We start from the raw sequence: 26,476 nt of genomic DNA on the forward strand, positions 1-26,476 counted from the left end.
GGAAAAGGGGGAGGGGGGGGGGGGGGGGAACCAACAACTTACCACAGAGCTTTTTTCCTCCCTTTAAGATAATTTTCAAAGATGATGCCCGCAACTGTCCTGCCCTTTCCAACTCCAGCGCCGTCTCCAATGAGGAACCCAGCTCGCTGGCCATTGGGTAATAAAACTTCATGTTGCTGCAACATCAAGAACAAAACTGGAAATTAAACTAGATTTGCCTTTGCTAACAGCTTTGATGTGAGCTTATAAGAGCACCACTTAACTCTTTCACATATACCATTAATGCAAGTGCATTTCCTGCTCAGATAAATGACAGCAGGAATGGTCAAGTGTCACGGCCAAGCTCACAAGTTCCAGTTCTCGGAAAAGGCCCCCAGGCCCCCAAAATGTAAAGCACTCTCCTCTGCAACAAAAGTCAAGGGTTCTTGCCTCTTTGGGAAACAGACCCCACAGAAGTCCCCAGCTTCAAATAATCCTTTCACAAGGCATTTAAAATGCCATATGCCAAAGCTTCCAAGGTTTCATCACCTATATTACAGGTTATTTTAAAACACAACTGAACACCTGTCCATCTAAAAGGCAGTTTCTTTCTAGTGTAAGACATGCAAGCTGGGCAAGGTGGAGCCACATACCTGGCAGGCATAAATGATTGCTTCCAGCTGTAGTGCAGAGAGTGACCCTTTGTCAGCAACGGAGCGTGGCAGGGAAAGGCTATAAGTGATGTCAGGTGGGGGGACACTGGATAGAGTGCTCGTTTCAACCACAAGGTCAGGGTGGTGCTTCCCAATCTTGGCTAAATGACAACACAGAAAACAGATAACTCAAGTTCTTCACTCCCATGCAGCACCTCAAAAAGGACTGCAGACCTCATATTAATAGCCTGTAGCCCTCTGCTCAGGAACAGAAGAGACAAGCCCGACCCCTGCTATTCACTCTTTTTGTTCCATTGAAATTTCAGATTGCCAAAACCAAGTCATGCCCCTCCCCAAAGCAAGCAACAGAAAAGTGTTCTGTTAAAGTATCATAGCACCAACAAAGGATCAGTACATTCGTAAAGTTTTTTCTAGAAAATCACAAGCTTGGGATGTGCCACAGCAAACACCATATATTGCTTGCAAGAAAATAAGGGAGCAGTTAATCAGGTTGGTCCACAGTGGAGTTAACAGAACTTCCCATACTCATGTGATAGCAAGACACTCACACTTTGAAGGTACATATTCTGCATAAGTCTCCGTTTGCCCCAACTCTTCTGTTTCTTCCTCCTCACCTTCATCATCCTCCTCTGCAGGAGCCTGAGACTAAAAAGAAACACAGCATTGACCAAATGTTAATGGTCACATTGAACTATGGATGCACGCAGTGCTACACAGTGCCAGAAACTACCATTTAAACCATCCCTATACAAATTCACAAACCGTTCAAATATAATTAATCTCATTTATAGACTACAGCAACACAAGGAAAACCATCTGCAAGAGCCCACCCCAGGGGCCCAGCAAGTGCTTTAAAAGCTACTTTCAACACCTAGTCCACACCAAATTAGGGAAAGATGTTTACATCACTTTTCAGATGGGCTGTGGGCTAGCATGAATTCTGTCCAGCTGTGCACTAATCTGGCCCTGAGTAAGGGACCTAGACCAGCTTTAAACTCAGCATGGTACTCCGCAGCATAAAGCAGTCATGAAAGCCCAGTCATTCCTTAACATAGCAAGGTTCCACCAAGGGAAATATAAGACACTTCTGGGAAAGGCCAGTGACTTGTAACTGTCTGATTTTCTTGTCTCACTCCCTCTGAGGGGAAAACAGTCAGAACTGCTCCCCTCCATGCTGTGATGTTACCAAGTTAAGAGCCTGGTGTCCAACCCTAGTAAAGCCAACCATTATTCTCACCTGGTAGCTTATGAGGAGTGGTGTGCTGGGGACAGCAGGAACATGGTCATTTGAACTGTTTAAGCCAGTGAACGATCTGCTGGGTGAGAACAGCTGGAACAGAAAGAGTGCAGGTGAGAACGCAGCCTTAACCCTCAGCCCTCCAACCCCAGTAAGTATGAAAATACAACAGTAAAGATACTTGTGCTCTGTACTCAGATCTTACACTCTGATATTGTCAGTGGACTTTAATACTTTGTGTGAATGAAAAGCCCTGGACAGTAATTCTGGAAACTAATAAATCTTGCAAATGCTGTACAACATACACACAGGGAATAACTGACCAAGGTAAATACATTCTTGCAAGAAGTGTGAAAATTTTGTGCATGTGCCCATAGGTGATGAAAGCCTGCAGGGACGCATGTCCTCCCACACCTGTGGACAGGAGTCTTTCTGCCGTAGTTGTAATAACTACACGGCATTAAGATGGGTCATCCTGAAATGCCACATTTTGCCTTGAAACCCGAGATCTCAGGCATAAACCCACCTTTCATACACCTCCCATTAGCACTAACAGATTACCTGTGCAAATGTTGCTACTTACGAGCCAGCAGTCCCTTTCAAGACCTGATCAAAGATTATTATGGGAATATTGGACTTGGTCTGCACTGGAGCAGTTAACGTTAGTCACTGTTTCCCCATTTGCTTCAAAGGGAGCTCTGTACAAAACTGCTCTGCCATTCCTGACAAGACAGGTCCTCGTTAAAAGGAGCCATGCAGATTCTCATTGTGGGGTCATGTGTTTTATTCTGAACTGGTGACTCCAACTGAGAGCTCTGGATTTGCTAATGGAAGAGAAACAGCAACACTTTGGGGACAAGAAGAGGAGACTGGAGTACAGCCAAGGAGATCCAAACAGGGGGAATGGGAAAGACTGAAAAAACCTGCAACCAAAAGCCATCGCTGGGAAAGGACCAAGCGTTAAATCAGAACACCAACACTTTACATCTTCTTACAAACTGCCCTTGAGGCAAGTGTTTACTTAATGATTTTGCAGTTTTGTTTTTAACATTAAAACCACTGTTCAAAGTAATTACCTAACTGCACCAGAGCACAACCTGTGGGTCAGCACCAATTAACAGCTGCCCAGAGGTTAAGGACTGCTACCCTTTGCCTGAGACCACCAAAGGCTGCACGCTTCCAGCTGCCCTTCAGGCTCACCTCACTCTTGCAGAGATCAGGACCACTGGTGAGGACCTCCACCACAGACACCAGCCACGAGGCCCAGGAGCTCAAACTGCACCAAGACCCCCATCAGGCCAGCAACGGTGGTGGTCAGGCTGCCATATGGGCTGGCCAGGTCTCTCCAGGCACCAACTGCTCTGTCAGAGTTAATGATGGCTTTGGACCATCCAGCCCACTGCACCGCAGCCAGCTAGGAGAGCTCCCAAGACACTCCTAGCTGGGAAGGCACAATCGAGGAGATCCTTTGTCTGCCCCCACACAAACAAAATCACACTGGAATTTCCCAAAAGCGAGCAAGGTCAAGCCAGCAGCTCATGGCATCCAAAGCAATCAGCAGTTCCAGAAGCAGCACTACTTGAAGTTTACAGCCTGCAAAGACTGCCAGACTTAGAGACCCATGCTCCACCAGCAGAAGAGAAAGATGGGAAGTTCTTAAGCATAAACACTCCGATTATTTCCTTTTTTTTTTTTAAATTAAAAAAAAAAAAAGAAAGAAAGAAAAAAAAACACCCTCCATTACTGGAAGCCTGAGTCAGAATTACCAGAAGGAAGCTGGATGGAAGAGCTATTTTCAGTGCCAGCAAATCTGGAGAGCAGGTGAAACATCTCCACCTACAAATCTGAGCTCAGTATAAGTTTCTTCTTAGGCAAGAGAAAGGCCAAGATGTGCTGGAATGGCAGGACCTGCTTTGCTTCTCTCAGCTCTAGCAGTGGAAGGTTAATGCAGGTCTGGTTTTGCATCACACAATCTTCAAAGTACAAATCCCTGCTATCCCAATTCAGCAACAGGGCTCTGGCACACAGCATTTCATCTCAGGTATTGCAAAGGAAGCGACAGAAACCTTGGTTGTTTGCAGCACTGAAAAACTAACCACGTAGCTGAGAATATGCTGTGAGGGCCAGTCCAGGTGGGACCAGGAGCTATAGTGGGTGATACATCGTTTTGCCCCAGACTGAACTTGTACAATTCCTTCCCTTCTCTGCTCTCACTCACCTCCCAGTTTGATTTTCTCCTTCCTCTATGCTACATGTCTGAAAACATGAACAGAAGAGGTATACACAGCATACATGAGAACACTGGTATGTAAGCAGGAGAGAGACTCATTCAGTAAAGCCACTGACAATTGCACAATCAAAGACCCGGTCTTACTCCATTTTTCTCCTCTTTGCATTATTCTCCGTTTTGCCCCATCTTGCCTTGACTTCCATGGAAAAAAAAAAACCAGTCACATCTGGCTGACAAGCCAACTCCCCTCCACATAAATTCATTCCCTATGTACTGAGCTAGGAGAAGGGTGTTCATGTTTTTAAAGCACCGTGAAAGAATTAGAAAAAACTACATCAGCAGCTCAAAAAAATTCTAGCTACAGGCTTCAGAGGTTGCTTCCCCAATCTTAAAAACACTGTAAACTTGTGAGATGGTTTTGAGAAAACACAATGGATTATATGAACTATCTTTAAAAGGTATTTCACAACTTAATTACAAATGAAGCAAGTGTGTTTTGTCTGCTAACTTCTGCAAATATTTAACAGTGTAATAGCTCTTCCCTCCATGCCCATTCCTGAAATGATAAACAGAGACAACACGTTATATACATCTCCCTTCTTTATGGGTAACAGCTCTCCCCACACAGGCACATGAAGGGAGCCCTGCATTCAGCCACTTCCTCTTCAATCACAAACACTCCACCTAAAGCTTCAGCACTGGGCACTTGAGATAAGGGTTTCTTACTGAGCTTGAAATGTTCAGCATTGCACAGTCTCACTGTGATGCTTTTCTCCAATTTTGCTCTGTCCCCCTTTCTGTAAACCCACCTCCCTAGTGCTAGTGACAGCTGATGGAAAGAAGAGGGAAAGCTAAAATATGGATATAGTCTTTTCCATGCCGTATCTTCAAATTGTTACATGACAGAAGACAGTTCATTTTTTATTTTTTTTTTTTAAAGAGGACAAAGTATAAGGCTGTTCTCGTACCTGGGATCTACATGTGGGTCTCGCAGGCAGGATGCATCCAGCTTCACACATGAGATGTCCCGTTATCAGAGCTGTTTAGAGACTGCCATTTCTGCTCCACCTAAATCTCCGAGACTGAAATTCTGGAAAAACTACTATCCTGACAACACAGTGCAAGGCTAGCCATTGCTCCTGGGTAAAAGCTGATTACACAGCTACAACTGATTGAATGCACTGTATCAAAATAGATTAGGACTGCATCTGCCTGGGTTACATATGGTGTAATGTGACCGACATCCAATTTTGTACAATGGCTACTCAAAAGCCAAAATTCCTGCGATTTTAGGGAAAATTATGGTGGTGTAATGATGTGGGGAGGGACAGGGAAAGATCATCTAAATTGCTTGTATATTGGTGCAGGATATCAGCAAAGTCTCTGTCCTGTACTGAATGCTACAGCAAGGAACCTTTTCTTCCACACTGCCTCGAGATTTTGCAACAGATCACTTGTTTCCCTCCTTTTACGACAACAAAAAAACCATATTTGAAATTCAGGTGATAAAACAGCTGCCAATCATGAGTCAATCTGACAATCCATTTACCTAGCGTCCTGTGAGTTACCACCTCCCATGCAAAAATGAAACTGAAATCTCCTGACTAGGATGTATTTAACTGACACCTCGTCAGGAAAAGTCAAACACAGAAAAAAAAAAAAAAAAAAAACAAAACAAAAAAATCCCCCAACCACCTCTGTATTCAAAAACACAGATAAGACAATGTTTAAAATAGCTAGAGATTCTTTTCAGAAGGAAGTTGTTTATAAATGGAATTCCAAGGAGTTAATTGGCCTTATCTGAACCTAAGTGCTCTGCAGGACAACAAGGGGCGAGGGGAGGACAACGGAAGAACAGCATGCACAAGACTGGATTGCTCTGCTGCAGTCAGACAAGTTTGTCTCATCCTTATGTGACACATACTTGTTTCTCACTTGCATTCTTTACACTGGATTTAGAACAGCATTTCCCAATAAGTTTTTTTGCTGTATACTCCACAGATACAAAACTACAAGCTTTTTTAGGCATCGAGTATCTTGACCAGAGTTCACATGTTTAGAAACAGGACATCACAGAACTATTTCTGTAGTGATTTAGGCTACTACATAAAAACCCAATAATAATAGGAGACTAGGAGTAGTAAGGCACATGCCTTCTCTGTCTTGGGAGATGTATCTGTTTTCTAGCTTTTTTTAACCATCCAGTTTACAAGCCTGTGATGTCTTCAGCCATTTCTTTGGCTCAAATAGCTCAGCTCTCTTCCTGCTGTCTCAAACTTCAAGTTCAAACTGGTCCAAAGTTACCAGACTGCGTGTGGATTGCCTGTGGAACCCTTGCTGCCAATGCAGCGGCGTGGCCCTTGATCTCTAACACATCCACAGGAGTGAGAGCTGTGGTATTCTCTGCCTCCAATTACAGAGACGCTGAGGGCCAAGCAGACGCTGCAAAGGTCTATAAATGTGATCAAATCTCAGTGATTTCAGCAAGAGCTCAGGTGTCTGATTTAAGGATCTGCGTGAATGGCCTAAGATCTCACAGAAAGTCTAAGGCAGACAGGAGCTTCGACTGCCCAAGTCCCAGGCTAGGACTCTTGCCACCAAGCCACACTCCTTCAATGCCCAACCTGCCACCGAGCCACACAGCAGCAGCATTTCAAAGTGGAACCGCTGCCAAGGCTCTTACTTCCAAGCCGTGACAAACAGCCAGCTTTCTTCATGGAAATATAGTCAGACATGCTACTAACTGCAAAGTGCAGCCTCTAAACACAACAGAACCCCAAAATACAACAGTAACTAAAGCACGGGCATGCCAGATTGCCTTCTGGGGTATTCATATTGAATGTTTTTCCCCCACGGTTTTCATAAGAGAATGACCTACAAAGGAAACCTACTGCACGGCTGGGCATTTACTGTGAGAGCTGAGATCAAGAGATTCAACAGATGTGTATGATATCGATTCCACCAACAACCAAAGCTGGTGGCTACCCGTAGTGACTGATACCAGGTTGTGCAACAGTGAGTAATCAGTCCCAACAGATGAGGGAAAACAGATGGCAGAAGGCTGGTAAAAATGCACAGAACCACATGTTGCTGTGGGACTGCCAGGAGATCACACACCCAGAAAAACTCAGAGATGTAAAAGCTTGCAGGGACTTGAACTCACAAAGTAAACACAAATGGTTAGCCTTAAGTTGAAACAGAGTTTGTTTTTTAGTCATTGTTACTAAAATATTTGCCATGGAGAGTAAACAAATGGCTGCTGCTGCTGCTGGGGACCGTTCATGATCTATGTCACGGTTTTTCTTGGAGTCCATCTCTTCAGCACTCCTGAGTGCCCTGTCGCAGGCCACTCTGGACCTGCTGAATGTTTTAGGGATACACCTTCCTCCTGATGCACCTACCTGCCACAGCTGTCAGAAGAAAGAACTAGTGCCTGCACCACACTGTGAAAGAGTGCACATATCCCTTTGAGGATGTCCGGATTCTCTCCTGCTTCCAGGAGACTAAAGTATGTGTAATCACTTCACCCCTTCCTTCCTCATGTGAAATCGGTAATAGTGAAATAACATCATCATACTGCAACTTCACCCCTGTAGGGAATTGGGTTGGTTTCTTAATTCCTTGGTGAAAACACCACAGGATGAAGCCTGAGGTATTTGTTGTCTGATGGGGAGGATGGAAGAGGAGTGGCCCATACCTCTATTTGGTTCTGCTGTGGCGTGTTTACATCCCATAGTGTTGGCACATGGTTCAGACTATCTGCAGGCAAGAAGTCCTTAGGATCTGCAATGTCAGAGAGGGAATCGGCAGGAGACGAGAACAGGGAGTTGTTGTTGGAGAGCTCATCGAGGTATGAAGAATCCTGAAATGGAGAAATGACCACAGTTAGAGGAGGCAGGATGAGAAGACCAGAGAACTTCTCACACCTACTCTTCCAGGAAGTTTTAATTTCTTGCTATTAAATGAGCAGCTCTGTTACTTCATGCTCCACAAAACTTAGAAATTAACTTGTAAATGAGGACATGCTCTAAGCAGCTGTTTTAAAATCTGAGTTTCTTGAAAAAGTAGGAAAAATGCTGACTGGATAGAAGTGCCACTACACATTCAAGACTAACTTGGACTGTGAGCATCCCTACATACAGAAGAGTGGAAGAAAGAGGAGCATTCAACAACATGTCAGTCACCTCAACTTTGTGTTTGATTGACAAGACTGCTGAGGGGTGAAAAGTCCTCAGCCTAACACCCAAAGGACTCAAGTATTTCATTCATGCACAGAAGCCCACAGAGTACCAGCTAAACCTGATAATGACACAGCTGTTTAATTGCAATTTATAACACAGCAATACCTGGAGGCTTCAAAAAATCAGTCTCATCATGCCAAGTTCTGTACAAACAAAGCTGCCATGAGCAGGGGGGGAAGAAGCGCTAGTGTCACCTGGATTTGCATCTAGATAAATCCTGGCAAATCTACCAATCCTTTTCCCAAGGGCATGCCTCAGTCCAGACAAGAAGAGAATGTGCTTCAGTGATGAGGATCAGCCTCTGCCCTTGCTCTTTTCCTGGTGCCTGTGTTGAGACAGTTTACAATTGGTTTATTTTGTGCCAACCCAGTGATGATGTTGGGTTGAGTCACACGGACTCTAGCTCAGAAAGAGCCTTCAATCCCCTCCCTACCATCAATTCCTTGTCTGGTTTTTCAAATTTCAGGTGGCAAGAGCCAACAGCCAAAAAGCACTTCTTACTCTACATCCTTAGCTCTGGCACCGATCACTGCACCTTCCCTGACTCCATCACATCACCTCAGCTCTCCTTCCACATCAAATACCACTTTCAAAGCAGAAAAATTTTGTCTGCTCTTTACTGAAGAGCAACATACTTCCAAATACCAAGCTCCAGCGCACAGGTCCTGCTGGAGACAAGCCTCTGTCCCAGAGGGATAGGTAGACAGACCAACAGGTCTTTCTTGGTGCCCCATAGAATTCTGCCACCACAAATCAGTTTTGTGGTTCTTCACAAGGTGTGGGTTTGTCAGCGCACAGCCAGCTCAAGCTCTCCACCAGGCCAGATAACCAAATGAGTGCGATAATACCACAGCACAGCTGCCAGAAGAGCCACAGTGTCTGATACGAGGAGAAATCGCTGTTCATTTCCAGTTAAGGGCTGATTTCCTACTACAAGGCAGAAAGGCAGCCAAAGATTTTTAAAAGTCACTTAGCCCTGCCTGACATAAAATCATGAACAGCTGAGCCTGCCTGTGCTATTCCTAAGGGCTTCAGGCCAAGAGCAGGGCCAGACTCCCCCCGACTGCTAGCAAAAGTTACAGTTTTGCAGTGTTTAAAATCATCAGGACAGGTTCCCTTCACCTTCTTCCCAGATGTCTTGTTTGGCACCCGAGCAGACAGTCTCTACTCCAGAGCCATAGGTGCAGGCGCTGGCAGCCATGCGAGAGCACCAATCCACTAAAGCAAAGGCAAGCAGTAACAGAGATCGCAGGCGCGATGTATAGTTTGTATTCTTCAAATACCAACCAGGGGGACCCAAAGGCCTAACGAGAAAGGGCAGTTCGTTAGGCTGTGCTGCCAGGGTGGTACGGCTATGCGGGACACCCTCCTGCTAGCACCGGGTACTTGTGCTGATGTGTGACACCGCTGCTGCCTGCCCAACAGCAGACGGGCAGCGTTTCCTGTGCAGCTCTTACTCTTGATATTTCTGTGGCTATTTTAGGATTACCCAGAAACAAAGGCTTTTCAGAGACTGAAGCAGACAGCTAGATTTATCATCTCAGACTTAAGTGATCTCTGGAAATGAGACTCCGTTTCACACTCCAGTAAGTAGGAAAACACTTGGGTAAATATGGCCTTTCCTTGCCAGAGCAAGTGCCTTGTGCATCCTGCAGCAACCTGCCTGTCTACCTCCCACAGCCTTAAGCTCCTGACCTAGAGTACTGTATGGGCAGTATATGTGGGAATCAAGCTAACATTTGCTTGTTCACGCTACAGAGATTTTTCTTCCATTAACTCCCACCTCCCAAGGTCTGTAGCCTCTCCCAACCTTCCAGTCCTCTGCAGAGACACAAGCCATCATCTCCCCTTGCTGTCCTCCCCACCCTTCTGCTTCTTCCTCTGGACTCATGATCCCGAGAACAAGCGCTGCAGCAGTTCAACAGCCTCCGGACTGTCACCACAATCTACGCTCCTGTGCTACCACACCTCTTCAGATCCAACTAGCATATGGGTAGAGACCATTGACATCTGGGCTTGCTGTGGCTTAGGAAGAGAGTTTAACAATCACCTAATACTATTCTTTCATATTACACCTGTTATAAAACAGTTCAGATCAATTTTGTAGCAACTCTTCTGGCCATTCCCAGAAAGGAGGAAGAGAGAGATGGACAGGCAGATGGACTGCCCCTTCACCCATCTGCTCTGGTACCCGATACACTGGACTGATGCAGCAGCCAGAGGACCCGAAACAGCAGGAAACTCCACTTAGGGTGTCTGACAGTCCAGATACTACATAGAGGATAAATACAGACTGATATCAAGAGGCTCATAAGGATTCCTTTGAAGGAGTTACTTTCAAAGCACAGCACTAGAAACAACAACTATTATCTACTTTGAGCACCCACCACAATGTGGTGACACAAACAGCTCCTGAGATGGACCTGGAACTACAACTCTCCCACTTGAAATCTGTGACTGTACAAGTGCTTTATCCATACGCAGTGAACAACGGCTGGTTAAGCAGCAGGTCCCGAGACACAGACATGCTGCTCTTCACAGGTGCCTGGAGAGATCTTGAATGCAAACCTAAAAGAAAGCACACCTCAGGCCTGGCCATCTCACACACATCACACGGTATTAGGCAGGAGGAAGAGCAGAGGCTTGCTCCCAACAAGCCCTCAGAGCTCAGCTTACATGTGGAGATGCAAGAACCAGTTCCTATTCATAACAAGCAAGAGGAGACATCATCATTGTTGATTTTAAATCTAAAAGATGAAAGGCATTTATTATAATCTGCATGCTGAGGGGAGAAGCACGTTATTCCTCTCTCAAGGACAAGCAGGCCTGGGAGATACTGTGCTCCAGACAAGAAAGAACTAAACCAAAAGGCTGGACTTGCAAGGCAAACCCAGCTTTGTTTAGCCAGGGTTTTTTTGGTTTTTCTTTTCATTATGAAAAACTTTGTTACACAGAGCCATTTCAGCATTTAACTGACAACATTTCACTGGAGGGCTTCACCACCCCGGGACAGCAGCAGCATCACAAGGAGTTGGATGGTCTCAGATCCCCACCCGGTCTCATCGCTGAGCTACAGCAAGACACTTCTGTGTAAGTTTTATTCATTTGCAAATACCACTGACAGAAGTCAGTTCAGGAGGAAACATCTGCAAACACATGGGCATGGCAGCAAAAAGGCTGTAGAGCAGACTAGAGTAGCCATTGCTCATTAGGGCCCTGAAGACGGGAAAGCACTGGGCTAGAAGAGCAATGGGATGTGTGAAAGCACTGTAACGCAACTGAGATACCCTGGCAAGCACCCCCCCTTTCCTGAGCCCAGACGCTTCAATTCCCCAGGGAAGGCTCCCTCTGCTCGGGGCACCAGACTGAAATAGGAAAGAGGAAATCAGCCTCCAAGTCAGAGAGAGGATAATACTGGTCCTGGAAATTACTTCAGTGATCCCATCTTCATGCAGTATTAAGAGTCATTAGTCACAAACTCTCAGAGTCTCCCATTTGTCTTACCTAATTACATTATCTAAAGAGCACTAAACCTAGTAACATGCTAGATCCCTGCCTTGAAAAGCTTACAGTGCACCCCAGTAAATTAGTCTTGCTTATATACAAAATGCAGTGTAATTGTTTAATACAAGGTCATACTGATAACTACAACCTGTGTCATTATAAACCATGCCTTGACTAATTACTCCACTAGTTTAAATAGAGCAAACAGGAGAGTCTCCTCAAGGGAAAGGAAGGATCACCACCTAAACCATCAGCTCATGAAATAACAGAGTGAGCAAAAAGACTCCCTTCCTCAACAGGATAAAGCCACTGTCAGATCCACAGATACTCTGATACTGGTTACAGCTGATCCCAGCCAGAAGAGATCCTCAGCCAAAAGGTGCCGAGCCCCAACGCACAGACAGAAGCAGCTGAAAACAAGATGACAACATTAGGGGTAGAAGAGATGGCCCAAGAAACCACAAAGACTGAGGACATCACAGGTGCAGCAAGTGCTGGAAAGGGGTGATGAGCCGAGCAGAGGGACTGCAAAGCCAGCTCCCAGATCTGGAAAGCACTACTTCTGCTTTTCAGATGGTCTGATGTGCTTGAGAAGCTGCTCAGTGAAATCACTCCAGAGAGGTCAACCATCTCAGTTGTCAGGATTTGAAGCAAGTTATTTTGTCCCTGTTTAAGACTGATTAATAAGAGTTTTAAAATTTTCTCACTGAAAATAAGAGGTTTTTACAGTAATAGCGCTTATTTTATATTTCAGTGGAAGTTGAATTTCTGCAACAGATGGAAGTTATCCTGCAAGGCAGGATCTTTATTTCAAATGCTATTCTGCAACCATTTTCCATGTAACTCTTATTTCTGGAATTAGGCTTTTTGATTTTGGGGGTTTGGTGGTTTTTTTGGATTTTGGGTGGGTTTTTCCCCCCCTACAATTGAGCGTAGCCTGCAACCAAAATCCAGACAGCACACTGCAGATCATCATTGTAGGAGAGTTTTACCACAGGGGGCTGGCAGACCTGCTTTGCCTCCATCTCTCCAGCCTGCTTCGTTAAACACTCCTCGGCACCAGGCCAGCGAACACCTCGGTGAAACACTAGCTTGAAGATCTCAACCCCGAGCGCTGCATCTCAGAGCACAGACTCTTGTCAGTTTCTCCCATTACAGAAGGATGGACACAAACAGAGACTTTTAAGTCTGCTATGAAAACACAGTTCAGAACTAACTGCTCAAGGCAGAGATGTAGTTTATATAAGCCCACTACAAAGTGGCGAAAGGGCAATTCCCTTACAACAGGATGACCACCTAATGGAGAATTTTATAAGGGATCAACGGCCAGCCAATGCAGAGGCTATGCACCGCTGCTGGCTGTGGGTCTCACCAGCGTGGTTTTTTTTTTACATTGAAGTTGCAATAATATCAGCATACTAGAACAGGAGATAGAGGATCACAAATCATTGTCTGGTCTTCATATCAGAAGATGCTCTAATGAGTAACTTGATAAATCAATGATAGTCATTTGCTGGACTTCTAAACTGTGAATGCAAATGAATCGCCAGTCAATGCTACTATGGCACACAGTATTTCTGTCATCCCAAAACAGAAAAGTTATCAAAACAAAAAATTAACTCCCTAGAAAAGATCAGAAAAAAATCAGGGTAAAAAAACCCAAACACTTAACCTCTTTCTCCCAGCCACTGGGAACAGCTCAGTTCCTTTAATCAAAACAAAGTCTTTGTTAAAAATAATGAAAGAACAGTTGAAGTCTAAATACAGGAGTATGCATCCTAAAAATATTTTTGGCCATCAATATAAATGGTTTATTTGCTCACAATCCAGACACAGAGGAAACAACTACTCCTTCTGCACAGCAACTACGGATTACTCCCCTACATAGCATGCAGCTGATACAGAGGTTTAAAACACCAAATGTATATATACACAAGCATACACAAATACACATACACGAACAAAGCTACACTGCCAGACAAGTGAGATTTGATATCTCGAAAAACACAGATTAAGCAAATTATGTTCAGGAGAGACAGAATCAAGAATTAACAGCTGCAAGGTAAGCACTCGATCACTAAAAGAAAATCTTTTAGATGCCAAAACTCAGTCTTTCTAAATATGGGGCAATAAACTTGCAGTCTTAAGGGTTCAGTGCTCTGGCCAGCAAGCATTTCCATTGCTTTTCTGTACCCAGTGTCTGGTTTAAAAATAAAACTCCTGAAAGCCATTACAACTACATAAACACACCGATCAATTCTCCACACAGCTCCTTTTCCTCCAAGTTTCGCAGTTAGCGACCAAGTTCTAACCGACAGGAACAGTCTCCAAGTAACACATGTTTCAGCAAAATACAAATCACATCTTCAGCACAGTAAATCTGCTCCCACTGCCTTGCGTCAAGTCATCACCCCTAAACCTCTACTGCCATTGCAAAAATTACAGAGGACACACAAGCCCAGGGGAGCAGCTGGAGCTGGCTGCCCTCGCAAGCAAAACACACGAGGAAGAAAAAAAAAGAAAAATCAGGAATTACCTTGTAGAGAGATGGGAACTTTAGCCAGAACTGCATTTGGGACATTTTAAAACAGCATTCAGTTTGCTGTCGGCAGAGCAGGACGTGGATGAAGCAGTAAAGTGAGATTTTTCAGTATATAATGGAGAAAGGTCTTCATTCATGACCGCAACAGCAGCAAACAGCCAGGAAGAGAGCTCATCAAGGGTTTTTAAAAATTAACATGCAGAAGGAAGGAGTGAAAATGGAGGAAAAAAGGACAGCCATACAGTGTGTCTGTCCTAAGCCTGTGGAAATTTGCATATAGTGTTTAGTCATGAAGGAGAGTGCTCTTACTTCCTCTAAGTACAAGGGCTGACTTTCAGGAAATGATGCCTGCTTGGTAAGTCAGTGAAATTACTGGCAATGTGATGAGAATTACTGTATGTGGTGTAATTCAACCACAGATACACTGTAAACAAAGCTGTGCTCCGTGGCGGCGCGGCCAGACGTGGGGCAGGAGAGGTCCGGGCAGGAGCCTGGCTCCCCCTGGCCGATTGCCCCCCCGGTCACCAAAGAAAACACCAGCATTTGCCCCACAGCAGCCCCTGCTTTGGGGCTGGGGGTTCCTGCCCTCCTGTTTTCAGGGGCTCAGATGAAGTAATCAAACTGAAAAAGATTATGAAAAGTATTCACAAGTTGTTTCTTTCCCCCTCCCAAGACCCATGTGCTTTCTTTTGTCTTCAGTATCTGCCCCACCCCAAATATTGCAATTAGAACATAAAAAGGAGTAGCCATTTTCTTAACTTTCTTTTCTAGATCATTGTTATTTCTCTGTGTCCAGGAACATTGCCTTTTTTTCTAAGGCCTTCCCTTTTAACTTTAACAGTTTTGGTAACAAAAATAAGTAAAATTTCTGGTGGGAAATGGAAAAAGGCACAAAAAGGGGACATCTGAAAGGGAATTGGTCATCACAAGCTTAAGGAAAGTCTGCTCCGACACAGTCTGAGGCTGAAGAAGTGAATTTGCCAGAGTAACCACAGCCCTCCAGAAAAAACATGAGAACGTTTGTTTGCTTTGTGTGCAAAAGGTTCCTGTTTGCTTCTCCCTAGCACAGCCGGCATCAGCATTGGTGCCGGGCTCTGGCCGTGGGGTTAGTGCCCCCGCGCTCCCCAGGCAGTGCCCAGGGGCTGCTCCGGCGCAGACCCGGGCTGGACGCTGCACCACTCCATGTCCAGGAGCACAGCTACGCTGCTAAACACTCTCAGGCAGCCATGCCGCCAGAGGAGGGCAGGGAGAAGGACTCAACCTGACCGGCAAACCTGGCAGAGCACGAACCCAGCAGTGCAGATGCATGTGCTGAGGACAGGGAGAAGAGCGCTGGCTACCGATCTCTCCACTCCTGCTCTGAGTCTTTCCACGCAACCATGGCACGGCCTCAAGTGAAACGCAGCTCGTCACTGTTCTGCGTTAGAGCCAGCGCTTGGTGCCTGCTGTCATTGCTGATACAAGAGCTCTTGGGACTTTGTGCCAAGAACTGCTGGAAAATCCCACATTGCAAGGCACTTCTGTCACTCCATAGTTCTGTTTTTTGAGAAGACAGCAAAGGCCCTACCAGGCTGCAAGAGATGAGAGTGGAAAATGAGGTGCTCTCCAACCCCTCTGAGAATCAGGGGAGACAAAGCGGAAGAGGATAGTTCTGCTTTACGACATCGGATGAGCACAGAGGACTGGCCCCTGCAAGGAAGACACGCTGAGTCCTGGAGCTGAAAAACCACCTGCAGGACACAAACCCACAACAGGGCTCATTTCCAAGGGCAGCTGGGTACACAGCACAACCCACCGCAGCACAGCAGTTCCACAGGGATTAATACATTAATAGCCCTTAATAATGAGGATCCACATTCCATCGTGCAAAACACCTAGTACGGAAGAGTTTTTTCAATAAGCAAATGGGAAAGAAGAATGCCTTTCCCCAGGCACTCGGACTGCAGCCAGGGATGCTGGTGCCGCGGTCGGAGAAAGCGAGGAAAGGGCAGCCCCAGCAGCCCTCGTCCCGGGAGGAGCCGGAGCATCGCTGCTGGGCTCTTCCTGTTATTAGAGCACATTTCACCTCTCGGTGAAGGCTGTGAGCAACAGTTACACGAGTGCTGCTACGGAAGAGGCATTCTGCAGGAACTGTGGTGAAAATGAAGGCTTTGGTTTCTGTGGGCAGCTGGTTTGGGGTGGAGAAAGGCAGTGGGTTTTCACTGCTGCTTTTATCTGAATTTGATTGTATTTAATTAGCTGGTAGTGCCCTGGAGCTTGGGATAGGTGCTTTAATGATACATTTGAAGTAAAGAGACCAAATACATTTTTTTTATATGTCTTAATTAGTGACCTGCGGGTGACTGCCTTGCTGTGTGACCTTGATTAAACCACCAACTCTTGCCTAAGACTACCAAGGTCTTCCTATTTATGCAACCTTTAAAAAGCAGGTGATTTATTTCCTCTTCCTTTTCTGTTAGACAAATAGGACAAAATGTAGGCAACAAAACTGGACCGCCAAAAGGAAGCAAGATGTAGGACATTGTTATAGATAACCAGGACTGCTAAATTGATTTTGCAAGACCACAGTAATATAATCACAGAAGATAAGATAACCCATGAGAAACCGCCACCTAGAATTTTAACAACCTGTCCTAGGGGAGAAGACATGCCACAGCATTTCTGCTCTCCACAATTAATTCGTGAACACGCATGCTGACAGACAGGGACAGGAAAGCAGAATTATTCCAGCATTCACATGAATTTGACTTACCGTCTTCCAGCAAAATCTGAAATGTATAACTGTCCTGCTTTCAGCTGGGATAGAGTTAATTTTCTTTCTAGTAGCTGGTATAGTGTTATGTTTTGGATTTAGTAGGAGAATAATGCTGATAACACACTGATGTTTTCAGTTGTTGCTAAGTAGTGTTTATACCAAGTCAAGGGTTTTTCAGCTTCTCATGCCCAGCCAGCAAGAAGGCTGGAGGGGCACAAGAAGTTTGGAGGGGACACAGCCAGGGCAGCTGACCCAAACTGGCCAAAGGAATATTCCGTACCATCATGCCCAGTATATAAACTGGGGGGAGGGGAGAGGGGGGGTAGATCACTGCTTGGGAACTAATTGGGCATCAGTCGGCAAGTGGTGAGCAATTGCATTGTGCATCACTTGTTTTGTATACTCCAATTCTATTATTATTGCCATTTTATTATTGTTATTATTATCATTATTATTCTCTTCCTTTTTGTCCTGTGAAACTGTTCTTATCTCAATCCACGAGTTTAACTTTTTTTCCCCCCGATTCTCTCCTCCATCCCACTGCGGGGGGGGGGAAGGGGGTGAGCAAGCGGCTGTGTGGTGCTTAAGTTGCTAGTTGGGGTTAAAGCACGACAACAACCCAGTCAGTTGCTTTGTTGGGTAACCTTCACAGCATCCTCTACCACCTCCTAATCACTGACCTACAGGACAGCTTCCTGAACACACTGATGGTTTCTTGAAAGCATTTGCTGAACTTCTAGGAAAGCACAAATACAAATCAATATAGACTAACACACCTGCACAGGAGACCTGGCAGCTCATCACCCTCACATAACCAAAGAGCCCAGGACCAAATTTCCTAAAATACTTAGCTGCCAAAAGACAGGGTTTTCAAACGTGTCCAAGCACACTCCAGGCTCAGCTTCCTGACTCAGTAAGACACTTGTGAAAAAAGCCATCAGGCCCCTGAATGTGTCTGCAAGCCAAGCTGCTGGGTACCCATCCCACGCAAACAGGCAGCTGCAGGGATACCTGAGCAATGCCTAGGACACATAATCAGATCGCAGCAATGTGTCTTGGAAAAATAAGTCTAAGAGTAGCTAAAGGGTAGAAGAGTACTAAATACCTGCATGCTACAGTTTGTCCTAACAAGGTCGGGTTTTTTTCAGAGGGATGAAAGATGCGAGAGTACGTATTGTACAGCCCATGCCTTGCTTTTCCTGTTCCCACGACATGACTGGTTTCACCCAGCTGGGTGCAAGGCTTTGCTTCGCATTTTGGCTGTTTTGAGAACCAAGAGCCATTCCTGCCATGCACAGGGCAGCCTCTGCTCTAGTTTCAAAAGCGAGCGAGAGGAGGCAAGGTGCATGGTGAGTGACTGCACTGAGAGGCTTTGACAAGTTGAGACCACAAATGGCTTATTTTTAAAACAGATGCTAAGAACAAGGATAACGAAGCAGTTGGTAGGTATTTTATAACCAGAGATGAAATTCAGTGTGTGCGAGGGGGGTGTTCGGATCTGCAAGCCCTGCCAGCACATGGCTCCCTTGAGGACTGGAAATTTGGAAGGCAATTGTTGCTTGTCAGGAATGGGGAGAGGACCAGGAGACAGCCTGCCACTGAGCAAGCGCAGAGGGGAACTCCCAGGCTGGCGTCCCTCCTTAAAATAAGGAGAAACCAGGAAAACTCAGGAAGCATGAAGGAAAGCCAGCGAAAGAGTAAACTCTTGCAGGTGATCCTGAAAGCTGGAGGAAACTAGTGCATGGCAGCAGGCAGTGAGATGCTGTGACTCAGGGAATAACATACATATGAAGCCGGGGAAAGAAAAACGACTGAAGAAGGTGTTCATGTCGGAGGCAGTATTTCTTGTGGTGACTGCTGTGGTAGGACCACTGGTGTTTTGAGCGCATTATGGATCAGGACACACAGTGACCGCCAGCGGAACTGGAGACGGGGAAACTCACTCAGACTGACTCAGACCCATTCTGCTTTGAATTAAAGCATCTATTTTAAAACATCTCCCAGTGGTCTGCTATTAAATTATATTACCAGCATTTTTTAAGAGCACTCTGTGTTTCAGACCAGTACTTTTCCCGCTTTTGTTAGCTTTACAAAGGGGAGGAGGCAGAGAACAGTGCTTGCCAAGAACTTCAGAACGCATTTCTCCATCACCTCCTATGCTTTTTCTCCTGCCTAGAGGTGGACATCACTGTCTGAAGGCAGCAATACAGATGAAAACTAACAAGTCTGGAATAGGGGAGACGCCAGAGCCCTCCAGGCCCTCATAGCCCCTCCCTAGGGCATCCCAGCCAGCTGCTGCAATCCACAGTCAAGCACAACTGACAACAAGTTATGCCTCAAAAGCAGAATTACTCTCACTTAACCACAGGTATCTCCACCTGAGATAGTCCCAAGAGCTCCCCTTATACATGGAAGGGAAAGATTTACTCCTGAAATACAGTTCATCCAACCAAAAGGAGATATTTCTTTGGAATAACATAAGCTGCATCCCAGATGTGTCCCCTCCTCCTCAGTAGCCAGCTCAGGGTGGCCAAATCAGACGATCAGAGCAAACCGAGCACTGAGTTGGTGAATCCTGCGCTGATGCCTGAGCCCTTGAAGGAAAGGGTTGCAGCACCCACACATACCTGCCTGCTCTGGCCCTTCACCATGAACCCAGTGCATGGGCACCAACCAGCTACTGGCATGCCTGTCTCCAGCACTGCTGACCTTCACACAGCTCACAACCAAAGCAGCCAAACCCTTTACACATGCCGACAGCCCGGGCTGATGCCACTGTCTCCTCGTACACCAATGGCAATACTCGCTCAGCTCCAAGTTGGGAGCTCAGGTGGGTGTGTGGCCATGTTATCTGGTGGATCATCCCAAAATGCATTATCTGGCAGATCATCACCCAGGCATCCTACACGTGGTGAGCCACAGCGATGCAGGAGCCCACACCGACAGCAGGGCAGTAGCAGACACACAAGTACCACACTCACGGCCATCCTGCTGGGGAGTCCACACTGTCATCACCAACATAATTTCACCATACTTACTGTAACTAGGTCAGATCAGCCATTATAATCACTGAAGTAACTGTTAGGCATCTCACCGAAAGTGTTTATAAAGTGTAATTAAATCAGCCAAAACCCCAACCCTGGAGTGCAAAAACAGAGACATGAGCATGTAAAGCAACTTCTTCATAAAATGCTTCAAAGGCACCAGAGCCAGTTAACTGTCTTCAAATTGATTTTAATATCTGTATTCCCTGTAGACATAACTCCAGGACGGCGATAGGTAGGAAGTTCCAGGACGTTTCTTATTCCAGGAAACTCTTCATTTCAGTCAGAACCAAGTCTTTCATATAATATAATTTAATAACTGTTATATTGATTTCTCGTAAATCACCACAGCTCTGTGCACTGAAGCACTTTTAAAAATTAATACTTTTTTTTTAAGAGTAGGTTAATTTCTCCCCCCCCCCCCCTTTAACAAGAAAGATTAATAGGAGATTGCAAGGGTCTGGTAGTGAAAAGAGGGCTGGTTTATGATTAACACATGTGGTCAAGAGCCCCCATACACCACAAGCAGATCAAACAAGGCTGTAACTGCATCTTTACGGCATTACTGCAAATGACCCTACCCAAGAGCAGCCGATTGCTCCCTGCCCCCACAAGGTAAATCAATCTGGACTGACCTCCTTCCTCCAGTCCAAGCACAACTCAAATTTTAAAAAGGGTACCCCAGTTTCCTGCCAAAACATTTATACGTGGAGCTGCTTCACTGAGGAGAAAAGGAAGGAGCTTCTGCAGAGTCCCCTTGCACACCCGCTGTGTCCACACCTTCCACGCTCAACAGGAGCTGCTCACCCTGGCTCCAAAAAGATACGTTTTATTTTTCAGTGTAACCTATGGCAGATGAAGCCAGAAGAGGTGGCTTCTGTGCGTTCAGAAAAGTTCTGTTCTGGATAGTCACAAGGAGCCAGTCAAATTAAGTTAAGCAAAGGGAAATACAGATTGACTATCAGAAACAGGCAGGTTCATTTTAGATAACAAAAGGCTCAGAGGAAATGGGCAGAGTCGTGTGTTTTAAGTAATTCTAAACAGGATAGAACAGTGAAGTTAAAAGAAAAATCTGTGGTGGCTAAGAGCAGCAAGTATTTACATGAGAGGTATGCTTTTCTAGAACAAGCTGCTCTGCTTTTTATGATACGGCTCTGGGGACAGACTACAGCTCAACACACACACCTGCCAAGGGACAGCAGATGCCAAATCCTCCTGGATTTAGTGTTTTGTTGTGGCAATTAACAGCTCTTACCACCAGTGACACAAGATAGCATTGATATGATAAAAATGCCTTTGCAGCAGAATTACTGCACACAAGCACTAGACTCCAACTCACCAGCACCTGAGACTGAAGAAATAAACAGCAGAAAGTGAGGGAAGCAATGGAAATCAAAACCTGCTTCTCCTCAGAACTTTGATTTCTAAGGACATGTGTGCAGTCAGTAGACTTTTTCCATAAGGAGATGACACCACAGGGCCGGGGCAAGACTTTGGCTTAAAACAACAGTTCCCAAGATCAAGAAATGCTATCAGACCCCAATATGGCCTCATATATTTTTTTTCTAAACCTCAGTTTAAGCCACTTGTTTATATAAAGAATGCCAATAGACCAGCAAGGATGAATCACCCAAGAGCAAGCCAAAAAACAAAAATATTGGGGAGGAAACAAGTTCAAGTTCACATTAGGCTGTTCTGACCATGGAAATGAAGCACCTTTTCCAATATGCAGAAATCCATTCAGCAAGGCTGCTGCAGTGCGCATAGAAATCGCTCTTCACCAGACCCAAGCAGCAGCAGCAGCAAATGATTCAACTAAAAAGAAGTTCCCCGAGCAATTAACAAACATGGCAACACCCATTCATGGCACTCTCAGGCCAGCAAAGCCTTTATACTCTGAAGGGCCAGCTGAGGGCCTCCATAACAGAATACAGAGAAAAGATAGGGGGAAAGCAAACGCCAGTGCTGGAGGAAAACACGTCAGCCTTTCCACTGTCTGAACCCTCAAGTCCCCCAAACCACAGGGCACGTGAACAATCCTCCAATCATTGCCACCAACAGAAAGTGTTTACTACACAAATACCTCAGAATCATCAGTCATTTGCTCTTTAGACCTTTTATACCCTTTTTCAGTATTCCTTGAAAACTCTTTAAGGAGACAAGCTGCCTACAGGCTACGCGGTCCGAGGCCAGGCTGGAGTCCCGCTGCAGCCTAGAACAGCCACAGGTACATTTTGGGGAGGCAGCATCCATCGGCTCGCTGTCAGATTGCACACAGGGATTACAAAGCATCACTCCAGATCAGAGATGACACTTCCACCTCCTTCCTCTGCACCCCTCAGGACAGTATGCAGAAATCAAGCACTGGCAGGCTGATGAGTTACAGAAAGGGGTGTAACCCAAGGGGATAGCAAGCTCTCCTGTGCTGTTAAACTATCACAGACCAGATTTTGGCATCTGAGCAAAGACAAGAGAATAGTCTGTATTCATGTATGAAGGCAGCACAAGTTCTCACGTAAACATCCAATCTACCTTGTCTGCCCAGCGACCACAGATTTAATCAAGAATCTCTTACCAAAGCATGCAGCAGACTCCTCATGTTCTCTCTCTGGTTTCACTCCTGTTTGCCATGGTTGTAACAGCACAAAGTTTAATGGGACTTGCCACTCCTACCACCGCACTAGGCAAGTGTGGAAAAGATAGGTACTTTCCTATACAGTCACCTGGAAAGAGGTAACCACCCAAGCTGCTCCCACACCTTCTGAATGGCATGTTTCAGCTTTCCAGACAGATAGTTAATATTTAACAGTGTGGCATCTGGGACAGCAAGAAATCAGTAAAGTGGAAAATATTGCTGAAGCAAGGGATGAAAAAGCTCCAGGACGCTCCTGGATGATTCCATACTGATGCCACTGCCTCCAGTTAAGTGCCTGCTGCTCTACCAGATCCAAGCTCTAATTCTAGCTCCTGTGAAAAAATCATCAGCTTTTCTTTAGATGAGCAATAACTAGTCGTTCAGCAAGTTCTAGGTTTTATCAATGGATTTCCAGGTTAGTGCTTATTGCATTCTAATACGTGAGAGCAATAGAAGCAAACTATGTAGAAAGCTCAAAAGTCAAAAAGCAGAGTATTCAGAAAGGCTCATCTGGCTCTGTACTTCAGCAGGACAAGCCATTTGAACTGGAGGATGACTATAAAGACTGAAATGCCTCTTAGAGAGACAGAGCACACCACTAGCATTATTTCACATTAATGGGCACTGTCACACCAGACACCTGGCGAGCATTCATGTCCACCTGCCCTGTGTCAGCTCTAGACAGACACCATCCTTCTGAGGTACAAACTCAATCAGATCAGTTTCAGACTGGAAAACAAAGCTCTAACAAAGGTCATACTCACTGTTTCTCAGTTTCAGAGCACACAGGGTGACACATCACTGCCTTGGGTTCTCTGTGGGAATCTCCAGAAAGCCCCAAGCAGTAACACTCAGTGCAAAGGCTTACAGACAACCACCAAACAGGAGAGAAAAGCACCTATAAAAATGCTCTGTTCCTCATGGGAACATACATGGCACTACCTGCTATTACATGGTACAATAACCGAGCAAAACAACTGGCTTGGCTGTGTTAGATTCAGAGAAGGAGACTCTATTGTTTCTATACTTGAAGCAGAATACTTGCAAGCACATTGTAATAGGTGCAGTCTCACAACAGTTGGCTTGGAAAGAAAGAGTCCAAGCACAAGCGTAACTGCCTACAATGACTTCGCTCCCATCCGTCACTTCCTCTCCAAAAGGATGAGAGTGGCACAAGAATTATTTCTTGTTCTGGAAATCATTTGAGGTCACTTATGCCTGGCTTGTCTTAGAGCCCTCCTGCTCTTTTATGACCTAGCCAACACAAAGAAGCATCTCCTTCTCACAAAGAATCTCCAAAAATCTGCTCTTCCAAGCTGGCCGAGATCAATATCCGTGATGCAGCAGGGGAAGGAAGCTGATCGACCACTTAGATACTAGAAAATACGTAAGTTAAAGAAATAATTAAGCCCTTTTCCCGTTAAACCCATCAGCCAGATTACACCAGACCTGCAAGCTGAGACCTATGGAGAGGACCCCTCTCCTCCTTCCCATCGCAGACTGTTAAATGGCTTCCACAAGTTGATGAGATCACATTTCTGTCTCATTTCTCCTGCAATTAATTCTGCAAGGGGCAAAGATCAATGCTATTATGATTCATTTACTTATCTGGCTTTATCCAGTTAGAAGACTCTGGTCAACAGCTACTGGTGACTGACCAGACCCGCTGCGTCAGGCAAGTCACTAACATGAGGCACTCCCAGCAAGTTTCCTCAGGGAGTTGAATTGGGACTACCACACCAGTGGCTCACCTCAGAAGGCACAAACCGCCAGCATATGTAAATCCAAACCTACAAAAATCAGAGCCCCAAGGAGGTTCAAAACCTCTCTTTAGCCATGCCAAGAAAATAAAAGCACAACTGGGGGGAATTAACACATCCCCCTCAAGAAGAGGGGAAATGCATCAATTTGCTGCTGCATCAATTAATGAACCATGCAGGAAGAAGAGACAGATTACAAAGGAGAAAGTTTCTGTTTATACATGTGTCTTGACATTCAGCAGTTACTGAAAATAAAATACATTCAAAAGTGCACAGCAGCTTAACGGGGCCTACTGAAGTATTTCTTGGTGTGTCAAAGCACGATGTTAGCACAAAGTACATCGGTACTGCCCCAGTTTATCCTTGTGTCTCCCTTGTGCTGTTTTCAGCAATTTAGGGCTACGTTGTAAGGCATGCTTAGAATTAATAGTGAAACATCTAGAAAGGTCAGTCTTCACCTGAACACAGAAGAGGGGAAAGAAACCCCAAACTCTGCTCCATCTCACTCAACACCCAAACAGTGCCCCAGTGCTTATATCTCACACCAAGTCACAAACTTGAAGCAGACAACTGTGATGTTCAGATTAGCTAGTTCCCACACTCAAAAGGAAGCTTGGCTCTGCTGGTAAGCTTCTTTGTGAACAGAAAAAACCAAAACTTTTAGTGAAACAAGTTTGACTTATAGATGACATAGATGAAGATTTTGAAGACAGCCCATGATTTTGCACACCTTAAAGGTTCCTTTGAGACCCTTCAAGCACCCCTGAGGCTTGAAGGTCCAATCTGTCGCCAACTGATGAGCCCCCAACCAACCTGTTTAGCAGGTCTCATTAGAAGACCTTAAGCATACTAAAACAAACAAACAAACAAAAACAATCACTAATTTCTAATATAAGCTCCCTGTAACATTGTTTGACCGCAAAAGCTATTCTGGACATGGCTTGAAGCATGTGCCCATCCCAGAGCACTGCCACTGCCCTGCTCCTTCTCATGTTTCTTGTCTGATGGGAGAGTCATGCTCAAGCAGCGGTTCAGGACACAAGTCAGGGGCTGAAAGTAAAGGGGTGCCCTGTAACTCTGCCTGTACTCCTCCTCCTTGGCTACTTCCCACAGGGTTTTGAAGCATGGCAGGCTGTGCCCTTTGCGTGCCTGAGGCAGGATGCTGGACTGCATCTGGCACCTGCATGCTTCCCAGATAACCAGAACAGCGACTTACTGAGATAGGAGAGCTGAGACTAGGGAGTTCATTCAGTTTGGCCGTTGCCTTGATAGGTCAGAGCAGGGTAACATTCTGCAGTTTTACTCACTGTGTATCTTCAGATGCTGAGGGAAACCCTAACGCAAAGAACTTACACAGCCAGACACTGATAATATCTGTATTAACTCCTAGAAAGGATATAGCTAGTCTGTTCTTCATGCCAAGTCAGCTCTGTCAGATCAGCTGCTTTCCAGTCTTTACTGACCAATTTTATCATGAGATGATGCCAAAAGCCAGTGCAACATTTCAAAAACTCCATGGAAAGAGCTCCTTCCCACCCAGAGAGATCCCTGAGGTGAGGATGCCTCTTGGCCCCTAGAGGTGCCGAATGAACCAAGCTGACTATTCATTCCTCCCACACTTCAGCCCTGCAAAAAATAAACTGGCTCCAATCTCAATTTGCTAGGCACTGAGTTGATGTAATCCCTAAATATTCACTATTCAGGAATCCACCACTTGCAATCACTGAGAATGCACACGCAACATACGCAAGTGAAGAGTGTTTCTGGAGGCAAATGACTTAATTGTCTGAAGCATGTTCAAATTTATACTTACCAAAACCCTCCTGCAAACAGGATTCTCCCATGCACTTTCAGTGTTTGTGTTAAATATCACTT

General features: G+C 45.4%; 1 protein-coding gene across 4 annotated transcripts in view; it reads right to left on the bottom strand.

Moving 5' to 3' along the window:
* SBNO2 (strawberry notch homolog 2 (Drosophila)) overlaps positions 1–26,476 on the bottom strand; it is a 67,363-nt gene that overhangs the window by 18,901 nt on the left and 21,986 nt on the right. For 3 of the 4 annotated variants that reach the window (XM_010563165.1, XM_010563167.1, XM_010563166.1), the window contains exons 5-9: positions 7,818–7,982; positions 1,891–1,983; positions 1,202–1,298; positions 633–793; positions 43–176 (exon numbers count right to left, since the gene is read on the bottom strand). In XM_010563165.1, coding sequence (XP_010561467.1) covers positions 43–176; positions 633–793; positions 1,202–1,298; positions 1,891–1,983; positions 7,818–7,982 — 650 coding nt within the window. Of the gene's footprint in view, positions 1–42; positions 177–632; positions 794–1,201; positions 1,299–1,890; positions 1,984–7,817; positions 7,983–14,401; positions 14,518–26,476 lie in introns of those variants that run through there. The other variant, XM_010563168.1, reaches the window with a different exon arrangement.

This window comes from Haliaeetus leucocephalus, unplaced genomic scaffold (genome assembly GCF_000737465.1).
Source record: "Haliaeetus leucocephalus isolate CR32 unplaced genomic scaffold, Haliaeetus_leucocephalus-4.0 Scaffold164, whole genome shotgun sequence".
Lineage (NCBI taxonomy): Eukaryota > Metazoa > Chordata > Aves > Accipitriformes > Accipitridae > Haliaeetus > Haliaeetus leucocephalus.